Source organism: Tetrao urogallus, assembly GCF_951394365.1.
Source record: "Tetrao urogallus genome assembly, chromosome: 7".
NCBI lineage: Eukaryota > Metazoa > Chordata > Aves > Galliformes > Phasianidae > Tetrao > Tetrao urogallus.
Genome location: NC_136820.1, coordinates 44,860,317 through 44,885,567, shown reverse-complemented (window position 1 = coordinate 44,885,567; position 25,251 = coordinate 44,860,317). Strand labels below are relative to the sequence as shown.

Genomic DNA, 25,251 nt, shown 5'->3' with positions numbered 1-25,251 from the left:
TGGCATCATTTATGGTATACAAGGGTATTCCAGAAGAATTATGTAGAGTAAAACAAAAACAGCTATGATCATTTTAAGATGCCATGGCTGCTTTGCGGAGCTTGGAAAATACAGTTATAAATTCATTGGCATAGCATTCCTGGTGGCATTTAACAAGCTGTGAGAACTGCCTGATTCATATTCTCCACAACACAGATGATCTGACTTTAGGTGACCAAAATGCAAACTGTTCTGGAACAGATTAGGTCGCAGAAGACAATTTACATTATTAAAACATTAGGTACCAAAGCCATACCTGTAGTCACTGCGTCTTTCCTTGAAGTACAAGATTTGTCTTCAACAGCAGGAAAATGCCTACAAATCCCTAGAGGAATTCCTGAGGCTAAGAGGTGAGGTTATATTCCAACTGTGGGCAAACACTTCAAACAAACAAACAACCTGTGTGTTTTAACTGGTTTTCAACTTTCTCCTCCATTTTTTTTCCTCCTTACAGTTTAGTTTCACAAGAATCATGCTCAAACTGAGTCTTAAGCAAAGAACTAAAAAACACTGTAGGTACAAAGGATTATAAGAAAAAAATAATCAACTGAGAATTTAATGCATCAGCCTTGTTACATCGCTCCAAGTTGGAAGCATCCACAAACAACCTCCTGCCTCTGGTAGCAGAAATCAAGGGAAATTGCGTTAAATAAAAGTAAAGACTGTGTTACCAAGAGAAAAGGGCATACAGGAAAGAAGAGTGTCAAGACAGCAGAGTGTTTTATAGTTTGGAACAAGGCAAGATGCTATTGATTAGCTTGCCTCGATGCAAAGCAACAAGTCCTCCAGTTCTCAGCAGCGATAACACGCCAAACAGCCTTCAGGAACTCAGCAGGAGCAGAAAACAGCTGCCTGCTCCTGAGAGGAGATACTGCCTGATTAACTGAAAAAAAATGGATGGGTGGGAGAAGATGAGAGCAATTTCTCAGCTCTCTGGTTGTGAGAGCCTCGGTCCTGAAAAAACACTTGGCTGTTGCTGGAAAAATGAAAGCTCTCAAGTGGATAAATACACAAGGAGCCATACAGCATCTCAGAGTTAAGAGAAATCTTACAAAATGAAAACAGAATAATACTGTATTTTGGGATGACTCCTTCAGATGCTTCAACAGTACTATGTTGCCTTTACTCAGTCTTTAAGCTGATAGGAACCTCCTCAGTTTCCACCAACACTGTTTTCTTTGACTCTGCTATCCTTGGTAAGCTCTCCCAAACTTGTAAACTGTTCTCTGCGTCCTATCACAAGAGAGAGCTGGCTGAGAAAGTTGACATTACATTGCTTTCTTGTCAACAGAAGCTGTCCAAACATTACCTACTGAGTCCTCCTTAAATCCACTCCTTTAATTGGGCTAATTACATATTTAAAAATAAAATAAACAACAAAAAAAACCCTACCTTATTACACTGTGATTTGCACAACTTCCTTAAACCATTACCACAAATCATTTTCCCTTCCTAGGCAAGCCATGTAACCCCTATTGCTAAAATCTGCCCAGCCCACCAGGGTCCTTCAAGGCAATTTACTGCAATTTTGGTGTACACTGCTGTAGTTTAGAGTGCAAGATGCTCAAGACAGGAGCAGAGAGCTTTCAGCAATTAGGGGATAATGCAGAGATGTGGGACTTTGCAGCATAAAGAAGAGTTATGCCTAGACAACGTAAGGCAGATGAGTAGTGAACTCTATTTTTCCTGAGCAGACTGTAAAGCAACAGCCACCTACTCAATATATGTAAAATGAATAAGGAAATTATAAAGTAGTATTTAAAAAGACTTGAAAATACTTCAGAAACCACTCTCGCTAAGAGCTGAGCAGACATAAGCCCTAAGGGCCTCCATTTTAAATGGCAGTGCCAGTAAGCTCACCCTGTATCATTCATCCAAGCATCAAAAGCCAGAGTCATAAAGAAAATATAACACTGAAGCCAGAAATACAAAGAAGACCAGAACCCTCTGTTTATCCACATCTACTATTGTTTGGTGTTTGTATTTTTTAATAAATCCTCTGATTTCTGTCCAGTCATTTTCCTTTGCTTTATTTCACGTCTCCATTTCAGTATCATCTCTGCATCTTAGCACAAATATCTCTAAGAAAAACCAACTCTTCATAACATTGGCAATATGACAACTTCTTTACTGTGGAATTTTTTTTTTTAATGTACTGAGAAGAGCACTTATAAACTATAAGCAATGAAGATAAGTTTTTGATCGAGTAAGTGATAGGAAGCTTTCTCCTCTATATCATCAGTCTTTTCTTTCAAAACTTGTAACAAAATGACTCCAGAGCCCCATGAAAGCGTATTCAAACACTATTCAAGCTCCAGAGCTAAAAATCTGAACTCTTATGAAGGATCCTGAATGAAGGTCTGACAGCTACACTCACCACCTCTATCAGCAGCTCTGCCTTAGGGCTTTTTTAGTTCGAAACGTGGTTCTGAGAAAATGAACTCTTCAGTTGCTGGTAAGAGAGGTAAGCAGTGAGATTAAATGAATCAACTTAGCATCCATAAGGGCTACAGCAATATGGAAGGAAAGACAAAGAGCCCACCTATGTCTTGATGCAAAGACATGCAAGACATTGGTCAGGTGCCTGAGTAATAAAATGAGTGAGTGGAAAGAACCAACTGAAGAAAGAAAGAAACACTAAGCAGACCATTTTGTGAAATGCAGACACTGACATCTCTGCAGTATTGTTTTTAAAGCCTTCAGAAAACAAAGGCCAAGAGGAGAACCCAAAAAGAAATAACATAATTCCTTGATCTATTCCAGAGTATGTATGTCCACACGAGCTTCATTAATGCAATCACAAGTTCAATGAAGCCAAATGGACATCTCAACTGGTAAACAGAGTAACAAGAAACACTGTCATATCCAGTTAGAACAGATTTGCAAACAATAGACATCCTAACAAATGAGAAACATCAATGTAACATCAATGTAACTTTGAGAGACACCCTCAAAGGTAAGAAAAGCAACAAATTGCTCTCCACAGCTTGCATTACCTAACCCTAAAGACTTCACTATCAAGAAAAAGGTTATTGCATGTCAAAAAATAATCTCTGTGCAAAGATAAGGAAAAGAAAAAGTACTTTCCAAGCTAAAGAAAGATGTCAATGCTACAAACCACATCAGAAACCCATGGGATGCCAGAGGGACTTCCAAGAAGCCAGAAATCCCCAAACAACAACAACATAAAAAACGAATTTGTGGCAAGTAGGGGAAATAACATACAGCCTGTTTTTATTTAAATTATTCTTCTGTAAGCCCTGAGCACATACTTGCATCTGCGCTGCCAACAGTGCTCAGAACATTCAAGCAGATACTTCGCTCTTAAAATGCAGTAACATCACACTAGAAAGAAGCCCAAAATGTTAGCAAATGCAAAATGCAAGCAGCTGTAAATGCTAAAAAGTACACGAAATGAATTGCTATCCCACTCATTCAATACCTTCGGAAAAGCCTTGCACAAAGAAAAGTTTTTGCAGCAGAATATGATGAGCGTCTTCAACTTCTTTGTGCCTTCTTTAGCTGAGTGACAAGTTTTGAAGCACTGAGGACAGTGAAAAATGACGACCAAGCACTACAGACACAACAAAGCAGTTGCACACAACTCTATGCAGCCCCCACAGTGCTGCTCCACACTCAGGAACAGAGAACTACAGAGGAGTTTGCAGCTTATTTCTTAAAAAAATAGCAGCAAAGCCATCCCTGGAGACAGTGGGCTGAAGATGACCCATTCAGTCCAGCTGCTCCTCTACAATCAATCTCCCTTACGCTCTCACTGTTGCTCTCTCCCCGGGGACTTCGTAAGAAGGACAAAACAGAATGACCAAAACAACTGCTTCCTTTGTTGGCTGACTGCTGTGCTGAAGGGAAAAAAGTTTCTCAAGATATTCAGCAAGGCCTGAATAGAAAAGAAAGTACGTACAATGGCACTTGATTCAAAACTCTCTCATCTCTATGCAGTGCACTGAAAACATTTGCAACAGACTAACCTAAAAAAATTAATAGCAGAATTTGAGATGGTGAGTAGAGAAGCTACACAATGGCTCAAGGAAAGACAAGACTGAAACAGGAATTGTACTGCACCAGAGAGATGTGGAACTCTTCAAAAATACGTTGTTAAATATTTGCATTATAAACACCTACATCCAACTGAAAGTGTGCTAATGGCATCAGGCTGAGGTACCACCAATAGCAGGGAGGAGCACAGTACCATACAGAAAGAAGCAGAACTGAAATAATGCAACCAGGATGAAATTCAACAGAGCAAAGTACAAGCTTTAACACTACGAGGAGCCTGTCATAAACCAGCTTATGAATTGGAAAAAGGCCACGGATGGCAATGAGAGGATAACAGAATGACTACAAACCACCACCATAGCTAGTTAAGAAAGAAAGGTAACCAAAACCTACAGTGAGATATAAAAATGATGGATGGATGGATAGACAGATAGAAACCTAACCTTGTTCTTTCCATTCTTTTTATACATGCACACACATATGAATGTTTTAACATCTTCAAACTCGTTTAGAACTCAGTTCTGTCAGGTTCATTCACTCTGAGTAGTCTTCAACATTGAAAGCAGACGCACAGAAATCAATTATATTATTCAAAGTAAAGCATTTATTCAGTATGAGTGCATGCAAAAGCAGATGGCACAAGGAAAACTGTATTGTACAGCTCATATTGAAAGGCCGATTTAAAACAGCTTTTTACTCCACACAATGGAGAACATTTACTGGCATCTTCCACATTGTTTTGTTATTTTAACATAATGCAGAACTTTAAGAAGCAATTAAAAAATAAGCCTTAGCATGATCATTGGGAAGACAGCAAAATTATGCACATTTGCTGATAGCACAACTGATTAACAGAGAAAATAAAATTATTAAAATAATCCAGTAAACATGACTGAGAAAAATACAGCCACAAATAGTAAAGACTATGTGAAATAGGTCTCCTCATCGCTCCAACACAATGCCAAAAGGAGACCATCCCTTTCAAAGGTGTCTGCTTTATCACAAGTCCCTGCCATTTCATAGAGAAACACTACCTATCTGGGTTGCCCCAAAAGTAATATCTCCTATTACTTTCAGAACAACATCTTTCTATCAGTATTTACAATAACAACACAGGCTTGGCAGTAAACACTAGTTTTCCTGTATCAACTTTCTAGCTTGAGAATTTTTGTATTATATGAGTCATAACATTTCAGAATATAAACCAGCAAACAAAAACTTTCCTCTGTTGAGCAGGGAATTTGCTAATTTGAACTCAGCTTTTTTTTTTTTATCTGTATATTGCTCAGCTGTGTACTTTCCACATTCCACTTACCCTAGAAGAGGACTTGCAGTGAGAATTAATGGAATTGCATGGAATCTATCATTAAGTCTCTTGAAGAAATTGCAAGAGTAGGGTTTTATCACTAAGACTTGTACAAAAAACCACTATTATGAACGTAAGCTCAGAGATCTGTACGTGGATACTGTTGGCAATACCTTGTGTGGCATTTGTTTCCTGCTTGTTTTTCAGCCCCACCCCACCACCTATTCAAGCACCCTCATCATTTTACTCACTTCTGTGCTCCCTGAGACAACAGCTTTGTCCACGTTCACCGATAGCTGCTCTTCAGTCTGGCAGACTCCCAATGACCACTCTGCACAGCGTTGATGAGCCCAGCAATGACCTAATGCAATGGGAGAGAGCAGCTTCAGTTTTACAGCTCTATAAAGCATTTCCTGTTAGCACAAAACTCAGTTCTAATAGTACACACTTGCCAGACAAATAGTCTCTCCTCTTGCTCTTCTCATTGCAATATTTAGTGGTCTGATTACCAAACATCAAATATACTGCAGATATTATCAAATGTTAAACACACTGCAACCTTTTGACACATAAAAAGTCTCTCACTTCATCGTGGTACACTCTGTGCATCTGTTTCTAGTTTTCAGATGCCTGACCATAGAATCATAACAGGGGTGTATACAAAATGTCTGTGCATGAGACACAGAGTTGTATCAGATCCTGGGTTTTACTGCAGATAACATTCATCTACATATATACTATTAACTTACATTTCCCAGTGACTGCACGCAGATCTGTGTGTTTATGTGGAATGCACTCAAACGATGCTTCAGAATTCTACATAAAACTTTTTAAAGTCCAAAATGCACCACAGCACATAGAACTGTGCCAATACAACAAAAGCATTAAGCAGATACAAGCAGAAATGTTTTATTGATAACTCAGTATCTGCACAAGGAGAATGTGCAGAATTCAACGGGAACACTTTAAAATGCGTTTCTAATTCAATCATGGGAAAACCAGCTGCAAATAAAGAATACTTCTGAAGGAACTCTGAGACAGCTTTTTAGTACATTTGAAACAATGCTTTACACTAGCTGCTGAAATTAGGTATTGCAGTTGGCCAATTTCATCCTTCAGCCACAAAAACAAAACAAACTCCCCAAGAAGTTCTGCAAGGGCCTGGGAAGATTCATGGACAAATAATAATGACAACTTAAAATAATTTAGATTGATCACCCCCCCGCCCTACACACTACAGTATAACAATTTAGAACAAAACCTTATTTTTTTCTAATTAAACTTCAAAATCAGTTTCTACACTCATGAAAGAATGACATTTGTATACTTGCACTGGGTTAAGAAGAAACATATTTGCATTTTTGAGGTAAAATATGTGAATGGACTCTTGGCATCAAAGCGTGAGGACATAAATGCTTTCCACAAAAGTAATTCATAACTGACTAAAAAGAGAAGCTCCATTAAAATGAAAGAACAGATGACAAAGCATACAGTTTTTTTGACAGAAAATCTGCAGATACTGGAAACATGTGAGCATAAATCTGTTGTTCTTCCGATATCTTCTCTTTTAAATCTTTCCTTCCTTTATTTTAGATCACCTAACTTCACGCTGCCATTGTGGAGGGTTAAGCTATAGAATTCAGACTTTAAGAATTATATTAAGCTGAGTCACACTTCTTTTTTTTTCCTCCCCAAAATACAATCAGGATGTTGAAGATATTACTAACTGAACAACTGAAAAGATCTCCAAGATCACCAAGTCTGACAATCAACCTAACCAACCAAGTCCCATCACTAGGACTGTCTGTCTGGTACATGAATTGGAAACCACACAGAAACACCACGTAACACTGGCAAAAGTAAGGAATGCAAAATTGAATACCTGACAAACACCAGAGCACAAAAAATCAGCTGAAAAAGCTGAAAAGCTTCATTCATTGTCAGTATAGCTACTGTACCCACACAGATGGATGAGAAACGAGGAGAGAAATGAATCTTACCTGTTGGCTCAAATAAGGCTTGAACATCAATGTCATCTGGTAAGCCAACTAAACTGAGTTCATCCCAGAATTTGACAACCTGATCGTCAGAAGCAGTTTGGGTGCTGACACTCGTACATGATGTACTTAATCGAGATCTGTGCCAGGAAGCAGAAGAGAAAAAAAAACAAACAAACTTAGAAGTGACCACGTTCTTTGTTCAATTAGCCAGGTTCTTCTAAGTGATACAAAATACAACAAAAACTATTTTATTTTCAAGCATAATGAAATATAATCAACATCACCAAACATCTGCCTTCCTCATACGTAACCCAACATTTTGAGGGTTAATCAAGTCTTCAGTTACAGCTACTTTTCAATAGCCAAAAAAAGTACTTGACGATTTTCCCCTTCCTGGAGGTTGCTCTCCTGCCATTGTTCAGGATACAAATGCTGACTCTTTTTTAAAAAAAGATCCAGTCCTGTTTAATATTAAGACTTGCCCAGCCCTAGGGATGGAGAATTACATAACAGTCTGTGCTACCCTGGGGAAGAAGAGATGTAAAAGAAAGAGTGAAGGTGGAGAGGAGCATCGTCAGCTCTCATACGGCCCTCTCTTAGCATCCCAACAGCTGGTGCCTGGTACAGCACTGACAGCACCCTCACATACTGTCACTGCCTGGGTACATCACAGCAACTGGGCAGGGATGTGACCAAAACAAAGAGAGAAAAAAAAGTGAAAGTGCTCCTGGAAATAAACATACTTATCCAATGCAACCAAGATAGTCTGAACAAAACGGGGGGAGGATTCAGGAATGAATGTGAGGGAATTCAGAAATGTAGTAGCTACTACCAAGTGCAGACTACTACACTGTGCTGATGTGGGAGGAGCTAGTTCATAATCTTATTAACTTGCTCCCCAAATTCTAATCTCAATGGAAAGCAATTAACAAAACTCAGATGAGTCCTGCTAACAAAAGGAAGTGATGATTCTTCCTCCCTTCTTTCTTACAGGCAAAAAATTATCTTGGGCATCTAAAGATCTACATTAGGCTGATTTACTAAGTTCTGACTTCATCTAATGCTTTTGTGATTGTTAGGAAAGATGTTGTGTTGTTTTTTTCTTAAACTTCATTTTTCTGCCTCGTTAGTAACTCAGACTTGAGCATTTGCTGCTAATTCTGAGTTTATAGAGTTGAAACAGCATAAAAATGCCTTAAGTCCTGACTGCTCTCCTTCTGGGTACAGTCATTGAAAGGGACACTGAGAAGTACCCAGTGCCACTATGCCAAGAGGTCCTGCAAACAACAGGCTGTTACACTGCAACAACTGTGCCTTTCTGATTGGTGGTAAGAAGGAAGGGGAAGGGGAAGGGGAAGGGGAAGGGGAAGGGGAAGGGGAAGGGGAAGGGGAAGGGGAAGGGGAAGGGGAAGGGGAAGGGGAAGGGGAAGGGGAAGGGGAAGGGGAAGGGGAAGGGGAAGGGGAAGGGGAAGGGGAAGGGGAAGGGGAAGGGAACTTGTGGAGAAAAAGAAGAGTAGCTTCCCTTCCCTCTTGCACTACCAAAGAGAGTTTTTCAACATTTTTAAGGACTAAATTATATCCTCATGACTCATGCCACGACAGACGCCCGCCTCCCCCCACCAACTCCAGCACTGTCAGCACCGAGGGGCACCAACATCAGGCTCAGAGCACAGGGGCTGAGCGCATCAGCAAACAGTTTGACCCCAAGTGCTGTGGTGTTCTCAAGAGTACAGCGGATTTCTGACAAGATCACCTTCAGTGAACATCCTCATTTACTCTGAATCATCCTGAACAGCAACATACTTCAGCCCAGCCTGAACTTTGTGCTTAGTCTCTTTTCAGGCCACCACTTGAAATGCATAAGGAGTGAGAGGGTGGGGAGGGGGGCTGCAGCACACCGCTTTCTCTCCGCCGGCATTACACAACGCCCATTTTTACACTGTTGACATAATTATTTGGCAGCACGCTGCATCCTGAACAAACACCAGCAAATACAAAGCCACACCGAGCCACCTCCAGTCACAGCCGAACACGAACAGCGCCGAAACGTGAAATCAGCAATTCGGGAGGCTCGTTTCAGAGTCTGTGACAGACCCAGACCGAACTCCTGCAGTAAGAGGCGCCCGGCGACGCGCGGACCTAGCGCTGCTCGGCGGCCCCGCGGCCGTTCCACCTTAAGGCGGGCGCTGCCGTCCCTCAGCCGGGCCCCGCGGGCTGGCGGCGGCCCCGAGCCCGCAGCCAATCCCCGGCCTCCAGCGCGGCCCCGGCCCCGCGCTGCCCCGGCCCCGGCCCCGCGCTGGAGCGGGCGGCACCGCGGCGAGGGCGGCCCCGGAGTGAAAGCCCTGGGGCTCCGAGCGCTCCTCCGTCCTGCATGTTTTTTTTTTCCCAGAATTACTGGATTCCATAATTCAGGCGCTGCAGCAACTCTCCTGTGAGGAGACAGCTGAGAGTGCTGGGGGCTGTGCAGCCCGGTCTCATCAGTGACAGCTGCTGTCAGCACTGCCCAGTGCCAGGACCGAGGCAGCGGGCCCAAAGTGGCGCACAGGAGTGAGCACCAGGCAGCGCCGCGGTGCCGTGCGGGTGATGCACCCTGGCACGGGGTCTCTCCTCGCTCCAACGAGATGGCCAGCCGTCACCCGGGGCTTGGAACACAGGCAGCTTCAGAAGCCCCCTGCTCCTATCCTTCTGCATGCTGCCTTCAGTTTCCTTCAATCTCAAAACAGACCTGTGCATTGATAGTAAACACTTTCCTATGGTCTTCCATTCAAGATTCTCACTTAAGGGCAGAAACCAACCTGTTTCTGCAACCATTTCTGTACTGCTTGCAGGCTTAAAAAAACCACGACCCAAAGCTACTGAACCATTTGGCGGAACGGTTTTAAACTAAAAGAGGGGAGATTTAGATTAGATGTCAGGGAAATTTGTCACTGTGAATGCAGAGAGGCGCTGCAAGAGGCTGCCCAGAGAGCTGTGGAACACCTCCAGGGATGGGGCATGAGAGCTGGGCTCGACAAGCTCTGGGCAGCCTGATCAAGTGGCTGATCTGGTGCTTTGCAGCCCCGCCTATGGCGGAGGGGTTGGATGATCTCCGAGGTCCCTTCCAACCTAAGCCATTCAATGACTCTTATTAACCACATCAACTTCACAATTTTCACAAATGCAACAGTACCTGCAGCACATTTCAAAGCTGCGTACAAACCAAACCCATAAGGCCATAGATAGTTATGGTGAAACACACTTACTTCTTCTGCCCTCTCTGTTTGCGCGGCACTGAGTTTTGCTTTGGAGTCCTCTCACAAGCTCCATCGGCGCTGTCGCTGGCGTCGCTCTTGTTTAAAGGCTGGTTCTTCCATGGGATGACGTACCCAGGAGTTGGGCTGAATTGTTTTAAATCTCCTTGTCCTAATGAGCTTCGTTCACCACAGTAACAAAAGGCGCAGAGTTGTTCGCTGTGGGAGGGAAGATGATTATTTGGGAGGGGGAATACAGCAGAAACTGTTCCATCCAAAATCAACCTCTGTGCCAGGTCAACCCTTCATATCAAAACAATGGCAGTTCCCGAGTGCTGTCAGAACCCAACATTATGGAAGTCCATTTCCAACTACTTACGTAAAAGAACTTTTGCACTCACAGAAGCACATGATTCCAACAAGCAAACAAAACCCACCAGGAAATATCCAAATGATTAATATAACCTTTCCATTCAAAACTTCTCAGCGTGTGACAGTTTGTTACATCCCAGCTGTAAGGGGATGGGAAGTGTGAGCGCTGTGTCTCGAGGCACACGTTAGGTAAAAGGTGGCAGAAAACAGGGTAGGGTAGGGTAGAAGAGAGTAGGGTAGAATAAACACAATTAACAACCATCCTCATTATAAAACCTCAGCATTGCCACCACAAAAAAGGGAAAGCCTTCTGTACATGATGCACATGTACTACACATGTACCTTTCTACAAGCACATACACAGTGTGCTTATATCAAAAGATTTATTAAACATGGAAACAACAGCACAGGAGTAGTCACAGCCGTGACTGCAGTCACTCTGAGCAGGGTATGCACGAATCCAAGAGTCCTCATTTCACATATAAAAACAACACCTTGAAGCTTTACTAGAGGAGATGTCTATTTACAGAACTGTGACCATTAAGCTCTCCCTGTACCATTTGCAATTACGTTTTAGCATGCATAACATAGCAGCAGCACTGAAATGACAGCTCTGACAGCCCTCCTTGTGTCACATCATATGGAATCTACTGAAAAATATTTCTATAATAAACATATCCACAAACTTAAAATGTGAACTTCTGCAACTAATGCAGTTTGCATTGGTTTCGAGGGAGGCCATTTAACACATTTTTATGCTTAAATGAGCAATTCTGTTTTCTTCATATTTACGCCTTGAAGACCCCATAAAGATGCCTCAGGGAATCAGGCACTTGGCTGGAGGCCTCGTTTTGACTGGATCCCAGTTAAATAGATGTAAGCGCATCTGCAATCTGCAGATTTGGGTTTTGGTCTGCGCTGGCTGCGTGGATGAGAGAGGTAATGTGGGAAGAAGAGATCTTAAAGCTAAGCTTGTGCATAATATTTACTGAATTTTTGAAAGGAGAATATAGAGTGCCCATGCCTTTCCAGCCAGGTGAGGCATGAGCTGCAACAGAAGAATAAAGTAAAAAAGTTCCAACTCAGCACAGAAGACACTGAGAATCCAGGAAAACCCCTCCGACTTGATTTTGCACACTCTGAGCCAAGTCCTTTGCCCTCACCATAAAACAACACCAGGAGAAAAAAGAAAAAAAAGAAGACAGCAAATACAAGTACATGAACTGCCATTACAGTACTGGTAATACCAGGCAGAGTCTAATGAAGACAGCAGTGTATCATGAATTCTTAGCCCCAGTTGAGGCCCCGCACTTTCACTTACACCATGTAGGCAGCACTGCACTTTCTCCAGGGCACACATACTCCTATGTGGGGACACGCAGCTCAGTGGGCACATAAAAGAGGTCCCATTCCTGGTACTCAGATGAGCAACCTGCCATAGTACTGGTGGGGAATGTTCATCTTCGTATTTCTGACTTCAGTCACGCATCTCACATGGTTCCACCCAAACTGATGGCAAACATCTGCCACGTTCCAGAAATCTTTAGGAAAAGGTACCCAAAGGTAAAATGATGTAAAGAAAAATGACAATAAACGTAGCATGAGAATGGGGGTTGTGTGGTTACAGCTGAAAAGTAGGTATGTCTCTGTCAAGCTGGTTCTCAGGGTGGCATAGCAAGCCACAACTGCTATTTGTATGTCAGCGAGTGTAACCTATCAGACCAGTAGCAAAACCTGACCTGACCTCGCAGGCAGAGTTTGTAAGAGGGTAAGCAAAGCTCTTTGGGCTAGCTGAGGCTGGAGAGACTTGTGAGGGGACTTAAGGGATTTAAGCAGGCAGCACAATGGCCTATAAATTACAGTAGTTACAAACACGAGATTATCCACGGCGGAATAAATAATTATTCACACATCCTGTTAGGACAGACTGTCGCTACTCACTGACAGACTTGAGGATAATTACGACTGAAGGAACAAAGCTCCTTCAAATGAAGTCGTAGCAAACATGCAATAGTGTTAAGACTTAGAAAAGAATATGAAGCAGTAATTTTGACAAACATGAACTTTCTAAGCCGTAGTACCTTCCAAAGGCATGCAGGGGTAAAGCAGACGTTTCTGGAGGCTGCCTGGATCACAGCTTTCTGCGGGCGGAACGAACAGCAGAGCTGGGAGATTCACAGCTCCGCCGTGGAGCGGTGCGGACAGCTGTGCTGCTGTCAGGAATCAGATGGTTTGTGCTGCTGCTGCTCCAGCAAAGCTGTGGACGCGGCTGAAGGAAGCGCTCCCAGCAAGGAGGGGGGTTGGGGAATCCTTTGCTAAAGGCTCGTAAGTGCATAAGTAAAAGAAAGGGGAAGCTGAACGTGGTCAGACTGTTGTCAAGAGGCTGAGAAAGGAGGGGGAGGGGGAGGGAGGAGAGATTATCAAAGTCATAAAAAAAAAAGGTTCTGATGCTTTCAAGGGAGAATGAACAGAAATGCACTGAGCACCCAGGGAGCTAGCAGCAAACAGAGCCAGCGTACTCCCTGCCCAGCAAAAAGCACCAGTGCTCTGCTCCTTGACTTGCCACGCTGCTGCTCTGTCATGCAATACAAAGTGGCCAGTTCCACCGCGTGAGCCTTTTAGGTGTGAGTGCTCAGTAAATATTTTAAGTTATGTCTGTATGGACAGAAGGTAGAGTTTTTTTATTCATATCATCTGAGGATAGCAGAAAGTACTTACAAATCTACTTTCCATATGTCAATAAGCAATTAGAGGATCTAAATCTGTGGTGCAAGTAGAGCTCTCATATTGAAGATAACAAAATTGAGATACTGGCAACTCTTAAGATCATACTCAAGATCTGTTATCATAATTAGCATATTTTCAGAACAGCCTAATTCAAAATGGGATAACAAGCAAGAGATGGTGTGTTACATATCTTTTTATAAGCTTCTGAGGAAAAAAAGAAGCTTAAGCTCACCAATACTGCACTGAAGACACACTTATGAAGCTCCAAAGGGAAATTTAAATTCATCATTATTGTTAACTTCAATGCAACTCTAAATTTTCCTAGAACAGATGCTACCTTACACACATAAAGTTTAAACTTCCACAGGTGGTTCATTGCCAGGAAGAGCTGGCAGCTCACCTCATCCTAAAGGACTTCATACATTTGTATGCCCACAAATCTTAATACATGATGCAAAGAAAAACATTTTCCGAACAAAACAGACGTGCAGCTGGATTTAAGAGATTCAGTAAAAGGCGATGAATTTAACACCTGAGCTAATGCCTGGTCCCACCAAGCCTTGAGAGGAAGTCCAACTTTCTGAGAAGCTCAAAGAGATGCCCTGTCTGACAAAATCATGTAAATCTCAGCACTCTGCTGCTGCCATCGTCTCCTGCAAGCCTCTTCCACAAGCAGAACTGACACAGCCCCCTGACAAGAATCTCAGATGCTACAGTTCTCCACAGTCTGCATCCCAGCAAAAGAAAAGAAAATGCCCTACAGACAGTTAATCCTGGAGGAAGGGAGAACAGTCACAATTTACTTAAGTGATGACATATGGACATTTAGGACTCATCCTAAAATACAAACTTTCTTGTTCAAAGGATTTTGTTTCGACACAGCATTGGGCAACCAGTTGCACAATATTAAATTATAACCAGAGAGGAAAAACATCTTCTGGCCGGCTTGCAAATATTCCGTTAGGGAATTAAGGTAAAACTGATGGTCCCCAAAACTTTGTTAACAGAACTAAGGCTGACCATCAGACTTACCAACACTTGAAGACCACCGAGTGCCACTACAATTAAAGCCCCAAGAGCAAACAGAAGGCCCTCCAGGATCCTTCTGAGTTGGCAAATGGCACCAGGGTATCCTGTGTCAGCCAAGGCTCTGTGACAATGAGCAGATGTGCAGACTGAATTAAGGAAACATGCTTTGTTTACAAGGTCTCCCGTATCTCACAGACCTACGCTCATGTCTGCATGAGTGTTGCTGTGCTATTTCACATTGGCCTCTGAGTTACTGTGACCCTCGATGGGATCAGCAGTGACCCCTCACCCTCCTGCTCTTCATACCTGGGTGGAACTCGGGACAATTTGCAGCCATGTGGGGCACTGCTGTTCATCCACAAGCCGAGGGAACACACCTCTGCCTCCTTTCGTCATGAGAATCCTTTCCTACAAGCACACCTCTGCAATTCTCTTCACATCCCCAGGAGACCTGCACATCCCATTGCCAAGGAAGAAAGCAAGTGCTGTGCTGATCACATCTACAGGTATGGTGCTTTAAGGTGCTGCTTCTAATACTAAATGATGAAGGAGAAGGCCTGGAGAAAATCCCTCAGCCTCCTGTTCTGCATAGAAGTGCTAAGGATCCCCTTCTTTCAGGGGAACCCAAAAATCCAGCAGAGATGAACAGAAGCTCTTCACAGCAGGAGAAATACGAACTCATGAATTCAACTCAACAGATGCTCTCCTCTTACATCTTCTCAGACTACATCTTCTTACATCTCAGACCTACATCTTCTCTGCCCAGACTACAATGGAACAACAACTGTCAAATAATTGTACTGTGCATCTCATCTTTTCAAGCACTCTGATTATTAAAAGCAGAGCTTGTCACTGCTGTTGACACAGAAAAACCCGGGTTGTGGCAGTTCTGTTATGGTCTGCTAGCCATAACCACTGCCTTAACGTGATGACCACTGACATGGCCTTAACAGGCGATCACTACTGCTATTTACTACGACTGCATTAAAGTTCTTCATTTAAAAACTAAAAAGAAAGCAAAGAGGGTATCATTTGATTTTTGCTATGAGTTTTCTTTTAAATGAATCATGTAATCATTTTTGTAACTGTCCAGAAATGTCTTTGGGATGCCTTTTTCACATACACCTTAGCACTTCTGAAAGGTGAAGCTGAGAGGATTTATGCCTACTTTGCACGGTATAAGCAAACTTGTTACAGATTTAAAATGTTTTAGCGTGCATTTTTCACAATTACAAATAAGCTCAACACAATGAAACGGAATACTTGGGAGCAGAGCAGAACTTATCATAGAATGGTTTGAGTTGGACTCAATGACCTTAAAGTCCCTTCCAACTCCCCTCCAAGGAGCAGGGAGTCGACAGAACAGAGGGATGTGTACAGTTTATCAAAGCAGACTGATGAGAATTGGCCTTGAGAATTAGTTTCCCAGCTAACCCTGTTAGTTGTTTTACCGTATGTTAAAAGGCAAAATTAAACACTACAGGGGATCTACTATTTACTTAGCTGTGCCAAGTTGTGATAATGCACTCTTTGCCTTCGCCCTCATTTTATGTTGTGTTATTTACAGAGTAAATTGTTTTTCTCCTTAGTGAAGATGCAGCATTGTATCGCTTCTGAAAATTCAAATCAAGACCTGCAAGTTGCATTTTAACAGAAAACAGATCCCTGACTTCAAACAATTCCAGTGGTCTGCATCAGTGTGTGTTCTAATATGCGAGATACTCACAGAGGTGAAGTTATTATAACACTTTGGGAAGCGTGGAATATTGCCTTTTCATCACCTCAATATTGTGTCAGTCTCTGAGCTTTGATAATAAAGAAGCCTTGAAGGACAACTACTAACGCAAACTTTGGAGCAATCCCATCACAAGAGACTTCATCTCATGACACCCTCATCCCAACGACTTCCCATCAATAGAGCACAGCAGCACAATCCATTGTCCTGTTGAATGGATGATATTGAGGCCTGAGAAACATGAAAAGTACAAAATAGAGATGTTACAAAGATGCAGAATTTCGCAGATGTAAGCTATATTTAAATGTTTTACATGCAATGTTCTCCTTCAGGAAACTGAATCACAAGACAACTTGAAATTGTGAAGTCACTTGACACTCCACACAGAGGCGGTTTTGAAGGCAGCATGTAACTGCACAGTACAACTCCTTTAAAAAAAGAAGGGTGGGGGCAGTTTGTATGAACTTCAGAACTTCCTGTGAAGAATTTTCAAACTTCTGAGTTTGCACAAAGCAATTAAACAACATTAGACAGTAATTGCTTTCCAATTTCTTCCAACTGGCACAGTTGGAGTTCTACAGCCATATAATCTACTTAATGATACTCTTGCAATTTGAAAGAAAGCATTACCCCCCCTCCAGCATTACCAGCAAAACAACACTTTTTCCCTGAGTTTTTAAGATTTAAAAAGTACAAATATGTACCACATGTGCCAGCTTTAATCTAAACAAATGTTTAAAGTTCAATTAGAACTTCACATGCCATAAATACAGGGGGAGTTATTAAAATGCCAGTGTTAACTAAAGTGAATGCTGGTCTGTTCCAAGGCCAAAGTCTTTCTTCTATGTCCAGCTGAATTGACTCTTGGTCTCAAACAAAAGATCCCACATTGAATACAACTGTCAGCAGACCTCAAAGGTGGTACTTCACACTGTTTTGAGAGGTATTTTGTGAGTGATAAACACCTCCCTCCAAAAAAAGAAGCAGTGTGGCCTGTATCTTCACTGTGCCTTGGCACCCAGGAAGTATTATCTGTTCAATACAGATTCCCTCTTCTGGCAAATCAATATACATCATGCCAAAAATGCACTGCCCTTGCAGAGGTGGCAGCACCTTTTAGGAGGTTTGTCATAGGTAGCTTTGTATGAATGCTAAATAACCTCTTGCCTGAAAAATGCTGAAATTTAACATATACCAAGTTGGCTGTTTTTTCAAGAAAGTCCTTTCAGAACTGTTCAGTCACATTAGGGAACAGCAAAGTGCGCTGTTCTGCATAATTCAAGCCTCACATCTTTGAACACTTGCTTACAGCAGACATGAAATACAGCAGTGGGGCTCTTCAGCCAGAAGGGCGCTGGGTCAGGTTAAAGGTCCGTCCACCCAGTACGGCCAGCATTGGAAATATGATAAGCAGATGCATGGGTGGTGTTAAAGAACAGAGCAAACATCTGATACTTGCCATGTCCCTAAGTATTTTCAGTTCAGAGCTTTCCTGAATCAGGCACTACTCTTCAGTATTCAGCAATTCTCAGTTTCACTCCCATGAACTCGCCAAGTTTACTCTTCAATTCACTTTCCTTTTTTTTTTTTTTGCAATCCATAACATCCTTTGGCAAGAATTTCTGTGCCACTCCAGACAACTGTCTGCTGTGTAAAGAACCACCTCTCTTCATTCTGCATCTGGCCCTGAGAGTTTCATTTGACAAATCCTTAGTTTGTTGTACAGAACAGTCGAACACAGCAAACCCTCCTGAGGCCACCTACCATTCTGTAAGCCTGTTCTCCTCCTCCCCCAGTCTCTTTTACAGACTGAATGGTCCCAACTCATTCGCCTCCTTTGCGTATAAAAGTTACTCCTTACTTCTCAACCTTTTTGATGCTGTGACTCACCTCCAGTTTTCCATATTCCTTTATGGAGGTACAGATATACTTTCTATAACCCCACCAAAGTTAACCCAGACTTCTTTTTCTGAATGTTTCTGATCCCACCAAGCAGACCACACGTGCTCATGCAAAGCTTTGGCACATCAAAGCTACGAGCTCAGAAACTTCAGCACTAAGCATGCCCCAGTCTCACAGCATCTCTCAGACTCCAGATGCACCATCCTTTCCCCGTGTAAGGCTCCTGGCAAAGGTTAGAAATGCTCACAGGACCATCTCTGCCACAAAAGCTTATGGCTGCTCTGAACCCAGATTTTGTCATTTAAATTGCCTGTACTTGCAGTCAGCCCTCTGTATGCCTCCATGAAGAGCAGCACAGATATGAAGAGGAGAAACTCTCATCTGGAATGCACAGCAGTGGAGCAGGAGGGAAGACGAAACCATGGCTTAAGACTTGAACTGGATGTGAAGGAAGGCATGAATGAAGGGGCAGGTTGAGTCCAAACACTGCACACAAGGGACATGGAAGGTGATGGGGAAACAGGACAATCATAGAATTATAGGATGGCTTGGGTTGGAAGAGACCTCAAGGATCATGAAGCTCCAACCCCCCTGCCACACGCAGGGCCACCAACCTCCACATTCAATACCAGACCAGGCTGCCCAGGACCCCATCCATCCTGACCTTGAACACCTCCAGGGACGGGGCATCCACAGCCTCTCTGGGCAGCTGTTCCAGCACCTCACCACTCTCTCTGTAAAGAACTTCCCCCTGATATCCAACCTCAGTCTTTCCTCCTTCAACTTAAACCCACTTCCCTTTGTAATAGCACAATAGCACAAATGACACAGAAGCCAAAGGAAGCAGGAAGAGAACAAGAAAAACAAATATGAAAATGGAGGAACTTGTGAGATGAAATGTCACAAACAGAAGCAGTGGTAAGGGAAATGCAGACCTGTTGAGGAGCCAAGAAAGAATGCCGTAGAGCAGACTGTGCACAAACTGATGAGCAGAAAGTAGGGTTAGAAATGTAAAGAGAATGGAATATGATGATGAATCATCAGTATGAAAAGGAGTCTAACAAATAATGCTGGAGGGGAAAAAAAACCAGACAAGTTGACATTTGGAAGAAATGAGAGCGGACACTGCATTCACTGAACACTGGAACTGATCTGGATGCCAGCCTCCTACCACCATTTGCGGCCAGAAAGTACCCATGTAATCCTCAGACAAAGCAGGCATCCCATCCACTTCTGCGCTTGGTCTGCATGAGGCTGCCTACCAAGTACTGCTGTCGGTACTTCAGCATGGTCTGACAGACTGCCAGCCCTGGAATCCAGCTCATGGGATGCTCCTGTCTACCTGCCATCTCTCAGAGGGAAGAAAATCTGTCCAAACAGTGAACAGATCTGGCCTGCCAGAGGTAGGCTGGCTGCCCACAAGCAGCAGGACAGCTGTACATAAGCAACAGGGCAAAACCAGGTGGAGAGAGGCAGCTTAGCAGCCCGGCTGAGACAGAAAAACTGCCGAGGAGCCTTTGTGAGAGGTAAGCTGTGACAGAAAGCAGGGCTCCACAAATCTGGGGAACCTGCTCACACAGCACAGGAGGCATTTCTAAATACTGTTTCAGTGGTTGGATCATCTCTATATAGATGGACTGTGGAGAGCTGTGCAACTTAAAGGCATGGTTATGCATGCCAACCAGGCAAAAGTTCCACACAACAGCATTAAAAACATTAAGGCCACAATGTCAATTGTGCAACTCGAGTATAAGGCAGGCTTAAAGCTGCATGTGAAACCTTTCTTGGCCACTCCCTGTGCAATACCCATGTTGTGCTTCAGGAGGGATGCGGACCATTTGAAGAGAAATCAGAACAAGGAGAAGAATCAGAGGTCAAGAAAATGTGCTCTAAAAGAAAATGAAAATAGGAAAGAAATTTGGGATTTTTGTCATAACATGCTGGGTAAATGAACTGACAGCCTTTTGCAGAGATGAACGAAGTAATCTATCTTTCATTATCTCTGGCAGATGGTACAAGAAGTAATGAGATAAAGCCAGAAAGAAGAAAATCTGAGTTAGACCTTACAAAAATCTTTTCAACATTAAAAACACTGGAAGATAGTGTTTGAGGAAGAGCTGGAATTATTATTACTGGAAGAATTTTTAGCAATTTATATCAAGTTCTGTCCAGAATGACAGCTGTAGTTACCAGCCTTGATGATTCGATGATTTCCAAACGCCCCTTTCAGCCCTGTGAATCTGAGACAGAACTGCTTTAACAACTATCAGTCTAAAGGCAAAACCATGCAATGATTTCAAGTGCACTGATTTCAGTTGCCCTGTTTCATTCACTGGGTCCACATTCTGCACACAGAATTCTTACAGAGAAGCATTCAAGTAAAACTACAAACCAGGTAAGAACACATGTGCACAAAGTGATCGATATTTCAGAATTAATCTTAATTCTGGTATCTCCTAAAGTAAGTGCTTGACTTTGCAACTTAAGTTTTAAACATATTTGATATTAAATGTTTTATCTATCTCCCTCCTGCCTAAAGAGATCTAGCTTCTCCTGCCATCGTTGCAGTGCTTTCCTATCTGGATTATCTAATCTCTGTGCCACTCCACAATTTCTTTTTCCACTGAGTGTTACAAGTTTTGTAATGCTCTTTCCTTGGAGATTAAAAAAGAAAGAAAAAGATAAGGAGCGAAGATTATGAAGTTCACTGCTGTTTTTTCACCAGACATTATCTTTGTTCACACAATCAACAAATGTTCGTCAACTCCTTCTTTCTGATGGAAGAAAGCACCCCATCTCTCCATCTCCAGCCTCCAAATCTGATCTTAGCAGCAGCAACAAAATGAAAATGCTGTGGTTTGACCAACTGCAAAGTGAAGCAGGAAAGCAGAAAGGGAAATTGCCAAAATCAGGAATGCTCTATGAAAATCTCCGCTTCTGCTTGGTGATGTTAGGACTGTTCTTTCTTACTAGTTCCAGCAGAAGGACAAGTTGATGGAAAATAAAATGAACCAAAAGGTGTTTTGTTCTCCTCTGAAACTGTGCTTCCAGGCCATTCTTGTTAGCTTTCAGTGCTTGGAGATGACAATGTGGGAAATAAAGGAGGAAGGTAAAAGTGGGCTCTGCTGCAAGTCCCAGCCGGCTCCTGGCTCTGCTCCTACAGGCAGCACAGGCCAAGCACAGCCTCCTTCCCAAGCGTCTCGACTGCGCTCAGCCCTACGTCCTGGGCTGACACAGGCTTCTCACAGGGCTTATGAAAAGAAAAATGGAACAACCCAAGGAAAAGGCTCCAAGCCCCATGGCACTGCTGATACACAGTGCTGGCAGCACTACTTCCACCGCTGCCAGGCTCGATAGTTTATCTTCTCTTGACGTTGCTGCCCCTCCCCACTTGCGGTCAATAATTCACTCATTGCTTCTCAGCACACACACAGGCCTCACCCCTTGCAGCCTGCCCTACCCCTATGGCTCACATGCTATTTATTTCAACGGCTTCAGCATGTTGCCTTCTGAGCAGCTCTCCTCAACCCGTTGTTAAATCCCCACCCCCAATCCCAGGCACAGAGAACAGCTCTCCCCCACCCTACACAGGGCAGAAAGGCTCCAAATCTGGAGGCCTTCTCCATCTCCTGTCTCTTGGATATTCCTCACTTGAACTCAGGAAGGATCAGAAGAAAGATACCACGCTAGGCAAGCTTTGGGGAATCTCTCAGATTCTGAATGTCCCACCCTGGTTCTGATGCATCCTACTATCTCTATTCACTGTACGTTCACTATTTTTGTACAGCGAGTTGTTTATTTAAAAGGCTTTTATGCCCCATGGCCAACGCTTCTCTAATACCTTTCTTTACTACCAAAGACAGAAATGCAGAATTCACTCATATTCAACTCTGTTTATTGAAAAAGAATGTTTACTCAGAGGGCAGTGAGGCACTGGCACTGCTGCCCAGAGAGCTGTGGGTGCTCCGTCCCTGGAGCTGCTCTGGCTGGACTGATGGGGCCCTGAGCCCTGATCTGGTGAGCTCTGCCCATGGCAGGGGGTTGGAACCAGATGATCTTTGAGTCCCTTCCAACTCAAACCATTCTATGAATCTATGAAAAAGTGATGTATTGCCTACCGCTGGTGCTTTTCTATGTTTTGGCAAATTTCTTCACTGTCTGTTAAAAAAATATTCCCGTAACTCTCACATACCTAAACTTATATCTTAATTTATACACATTTCCACTGGATTAATTTAATCACACTATAAATGAAGTAGAAAAACTTATACACAAAGAAATGAAGCTGGTGAGAATGTCTAATTTGGAAACCAACGTCTAAACTATATTCCCAAGTTACAGATTTCAAATCCTTATGGAGTCCTACTCTATACTGAATCTCAGTACATTTCCTCCCACCATTATTTGAGAAGACCAGAAGTCATTGCTGTGTGTTACTTCACACATTGCGTTTTGTCCTAAGGAAACAGAAACAAGCCACCCAATATCCAGTCCTTCCAACCTGCAAGGCACAGTGCCTGTGTGAACACCTCACAGACACTAATACAAATGATTGATCAAGGAGTCACAGCTCAGAAGAGGCTTTCTGCTGGTAGGTTTCAAGACACAGTGCCAATAAAACCTGGCGTTGTATTTTTTTCCCCACTGTTATGAGGATGTCAACAATTTCTCCAACTAACATGACACCAATTAGGCATCCAAATCCTGAACTGACTGTGCGCAGAGAAACCTCAGACTCCCAATTACTGTTGCACATCTCTTGAATACATTTCCTTCAAAAACATCAGAGATGGGGTATGACCATCGTTAATTATCAATTAATAGCATTTAGCTTTTTCATGCTTTGATCAGCCGAAGCAATAGGTCCACAATATCCTTTCAATATTGACTAATCAACCTCAGCACTGCAAGCCGGCAGAACAAACAAGTTGAGAACAAATAAGGGCTGGTTCAGAACTATGCTGGGCTTTTGTTTTGTTTTTTTTTTTTGGCTGACTGTTGTCCAGCTTTTAAGAAAAAGTTTATGGGTAAGGAAAGTGCTGTAATCAACTATTCACTATAACAGCCAGAAAGCAACCTTGACAAGAACAGAAAGCGGATGAAACAGTTTTCAGAACAATTTCTGCAAAGGATCCAAAACAGGATGAAATGAAGAATAGAAACAGCTGTTCAGTTCAAGTCACTCTACTTACTGACCACAATTTAGTATTAGCATAGGAAAATGCCATTAAAAGCAGTTTTTGTGCATTTCCTTCAGGTATACACACCAGGTCTATTTAAGCAGAACTCTCTGTAAGGAAGGAAATACCTACTGGAACATAGCAAGTTTGCAGGCATGTGAAATGTGAAAATGATACATGCAGAAAAAAAATTAATTTTTTGTGCATGGGAAACATGCTGTGTGTCTGACAAGGAGGAATTAAAATGATTACAGTATTGTCTCCAAGTCTGTCAAAACAGAAATACACCTGTAACTGCCTGCTAACAGACTGGTAACAAACTGCAGCAGAACAGAACTGTTCACAGTAGCTCTCATACTCTGATACTGCTTCAGCAGTGATCACAGGCAGCATGGTTTAGTTTTCCCCAAACAATATCATTAATCTTAACTAATACTTTCACTGATTTGGGGGCAATTTATATTCATAGAATCACAGAAAGACCTGGGTTGAAAAGGACCACAGTGCTCATCTAGTTTCAACCCCCTGCTGTGTGCAGGTCACCAACCAGCAGACCAGGCTGCCCAGAGCCACAACCAGCCTGGCCTTGAATGCCTTCAGGGCTCATCCACAGCCTCCTTGGGCAACCTGTTCCAGTGCCTCACCACCCTCTGTGTGAAAATCTTTCTCCCAATATCTAACCTAAATCTCCTATATTGACAAAAACTTGGAAAAAAAAAAATCAGAAATATTGATTTTCCAGTATTACAAATTCTTAAATAAGGAAAAGTACAGTAGAACTGACAAGATGGATATATATAAACAACTGTTTTGCTGTTTTTGTTCCTGAAAACACAGAAATACAACCTGAAAGTTCAGAAATACTTTTATACAAATTTGCTTATACACCATTTCTCAGGAGGAATGCTTCAGTAACCACAATGCATCTCAATCTCACTTATATCTGCTTGAATTCAAACAGCTAATATGCTGTAATTTGAGAGTTTACCCATGTAATCTGAGGACAACATTTAAGAAGCGTGCTTTTCACCTCAATCTCCCTGTACACTAATTAAGCCATCGCTCTCGTATACAGCAGCTGCCAACACAGACTGTTATTACTGATGCTTCAGAGCACCAGGAGTGTGCCCTGAGCCTGTGCTCCAAGCACTCTGTGCCCCATTCCAAGCCCTGTTCCAGCACCCATCTCTTCGCCCACTCACCTGGTTTTAGCTTCGACACCAACAGAGGCAGTGGAGCTTGCAGACTCCTCGGATACTGAGCGCTGAAGGACGGGTGTTAGCTGCTTGGTGCTGTCCACTTCCACCTGGGCATCCTCTTCTGCAGATTGCTCTTTGACTTCTGTTTGAAAAATACAGATAATGATTATTTATTTCGACTACTAAGACCAGACCTGTAAGCAGACAATGCAAATATCTATTTATAGACAAATTAATTCATGTGTCATCAAACGCAACAGAATAGTAGAGTGAGAAAACACCATCTTTATGCACCTAAAACATGAAACTGAATGCTTGTGAAGATTTTTACATACCACAGCATATGATGGTGATATGGTGAGATGGAGATGTTCCATAAGGCATGAGGCAGGGGAGTGGTGCTCAGTGACAATCTTCTCTTAGGAGGCAGCAGGTTTACATGCATTTCCAGCTGCTAGAAGCTGAGCTCTCCTTCTCCCCTCACCTCCTTTTCTGCCCTTTCAGCTCAGAACAAA

The 25,251-nt window shown here is 42.7% G+C and overlaps 1 protein-coding gene across 1 annotated transcript in view; it reads right to left on the bottom strand.

Moving 5' to 3' along the window:
- Positions 1-25,251, bottom strand: part of KMT2C (lysine methyltransferase 2C) — a gene marked incomplete at both ends in the record, with an annotated part of 185,447 nt that overhangs the window by 99,607 nt on the left and 60,589 nt on the right. Inside the window, 4 exons of the mRNA XM_079538074.1 lie at positions 5,614-5,723; positions 7,363-7,499; positions 10,605-10,811; positions 24,740-24,878. Of these exons, the coding sequence (XP_079394200.1) occupies positions 5,614-5,723; positions 7,363-7,499; positions 10,605-10,811; positions 24,740-24,878 (593 nt within the window). The remainder of the gene's footprint in view (positions 1-5,613; positions 5,724-7,362; positions 7,500-10,604; positions 10,812-24,739; positions 24,879-25,251) is intronic.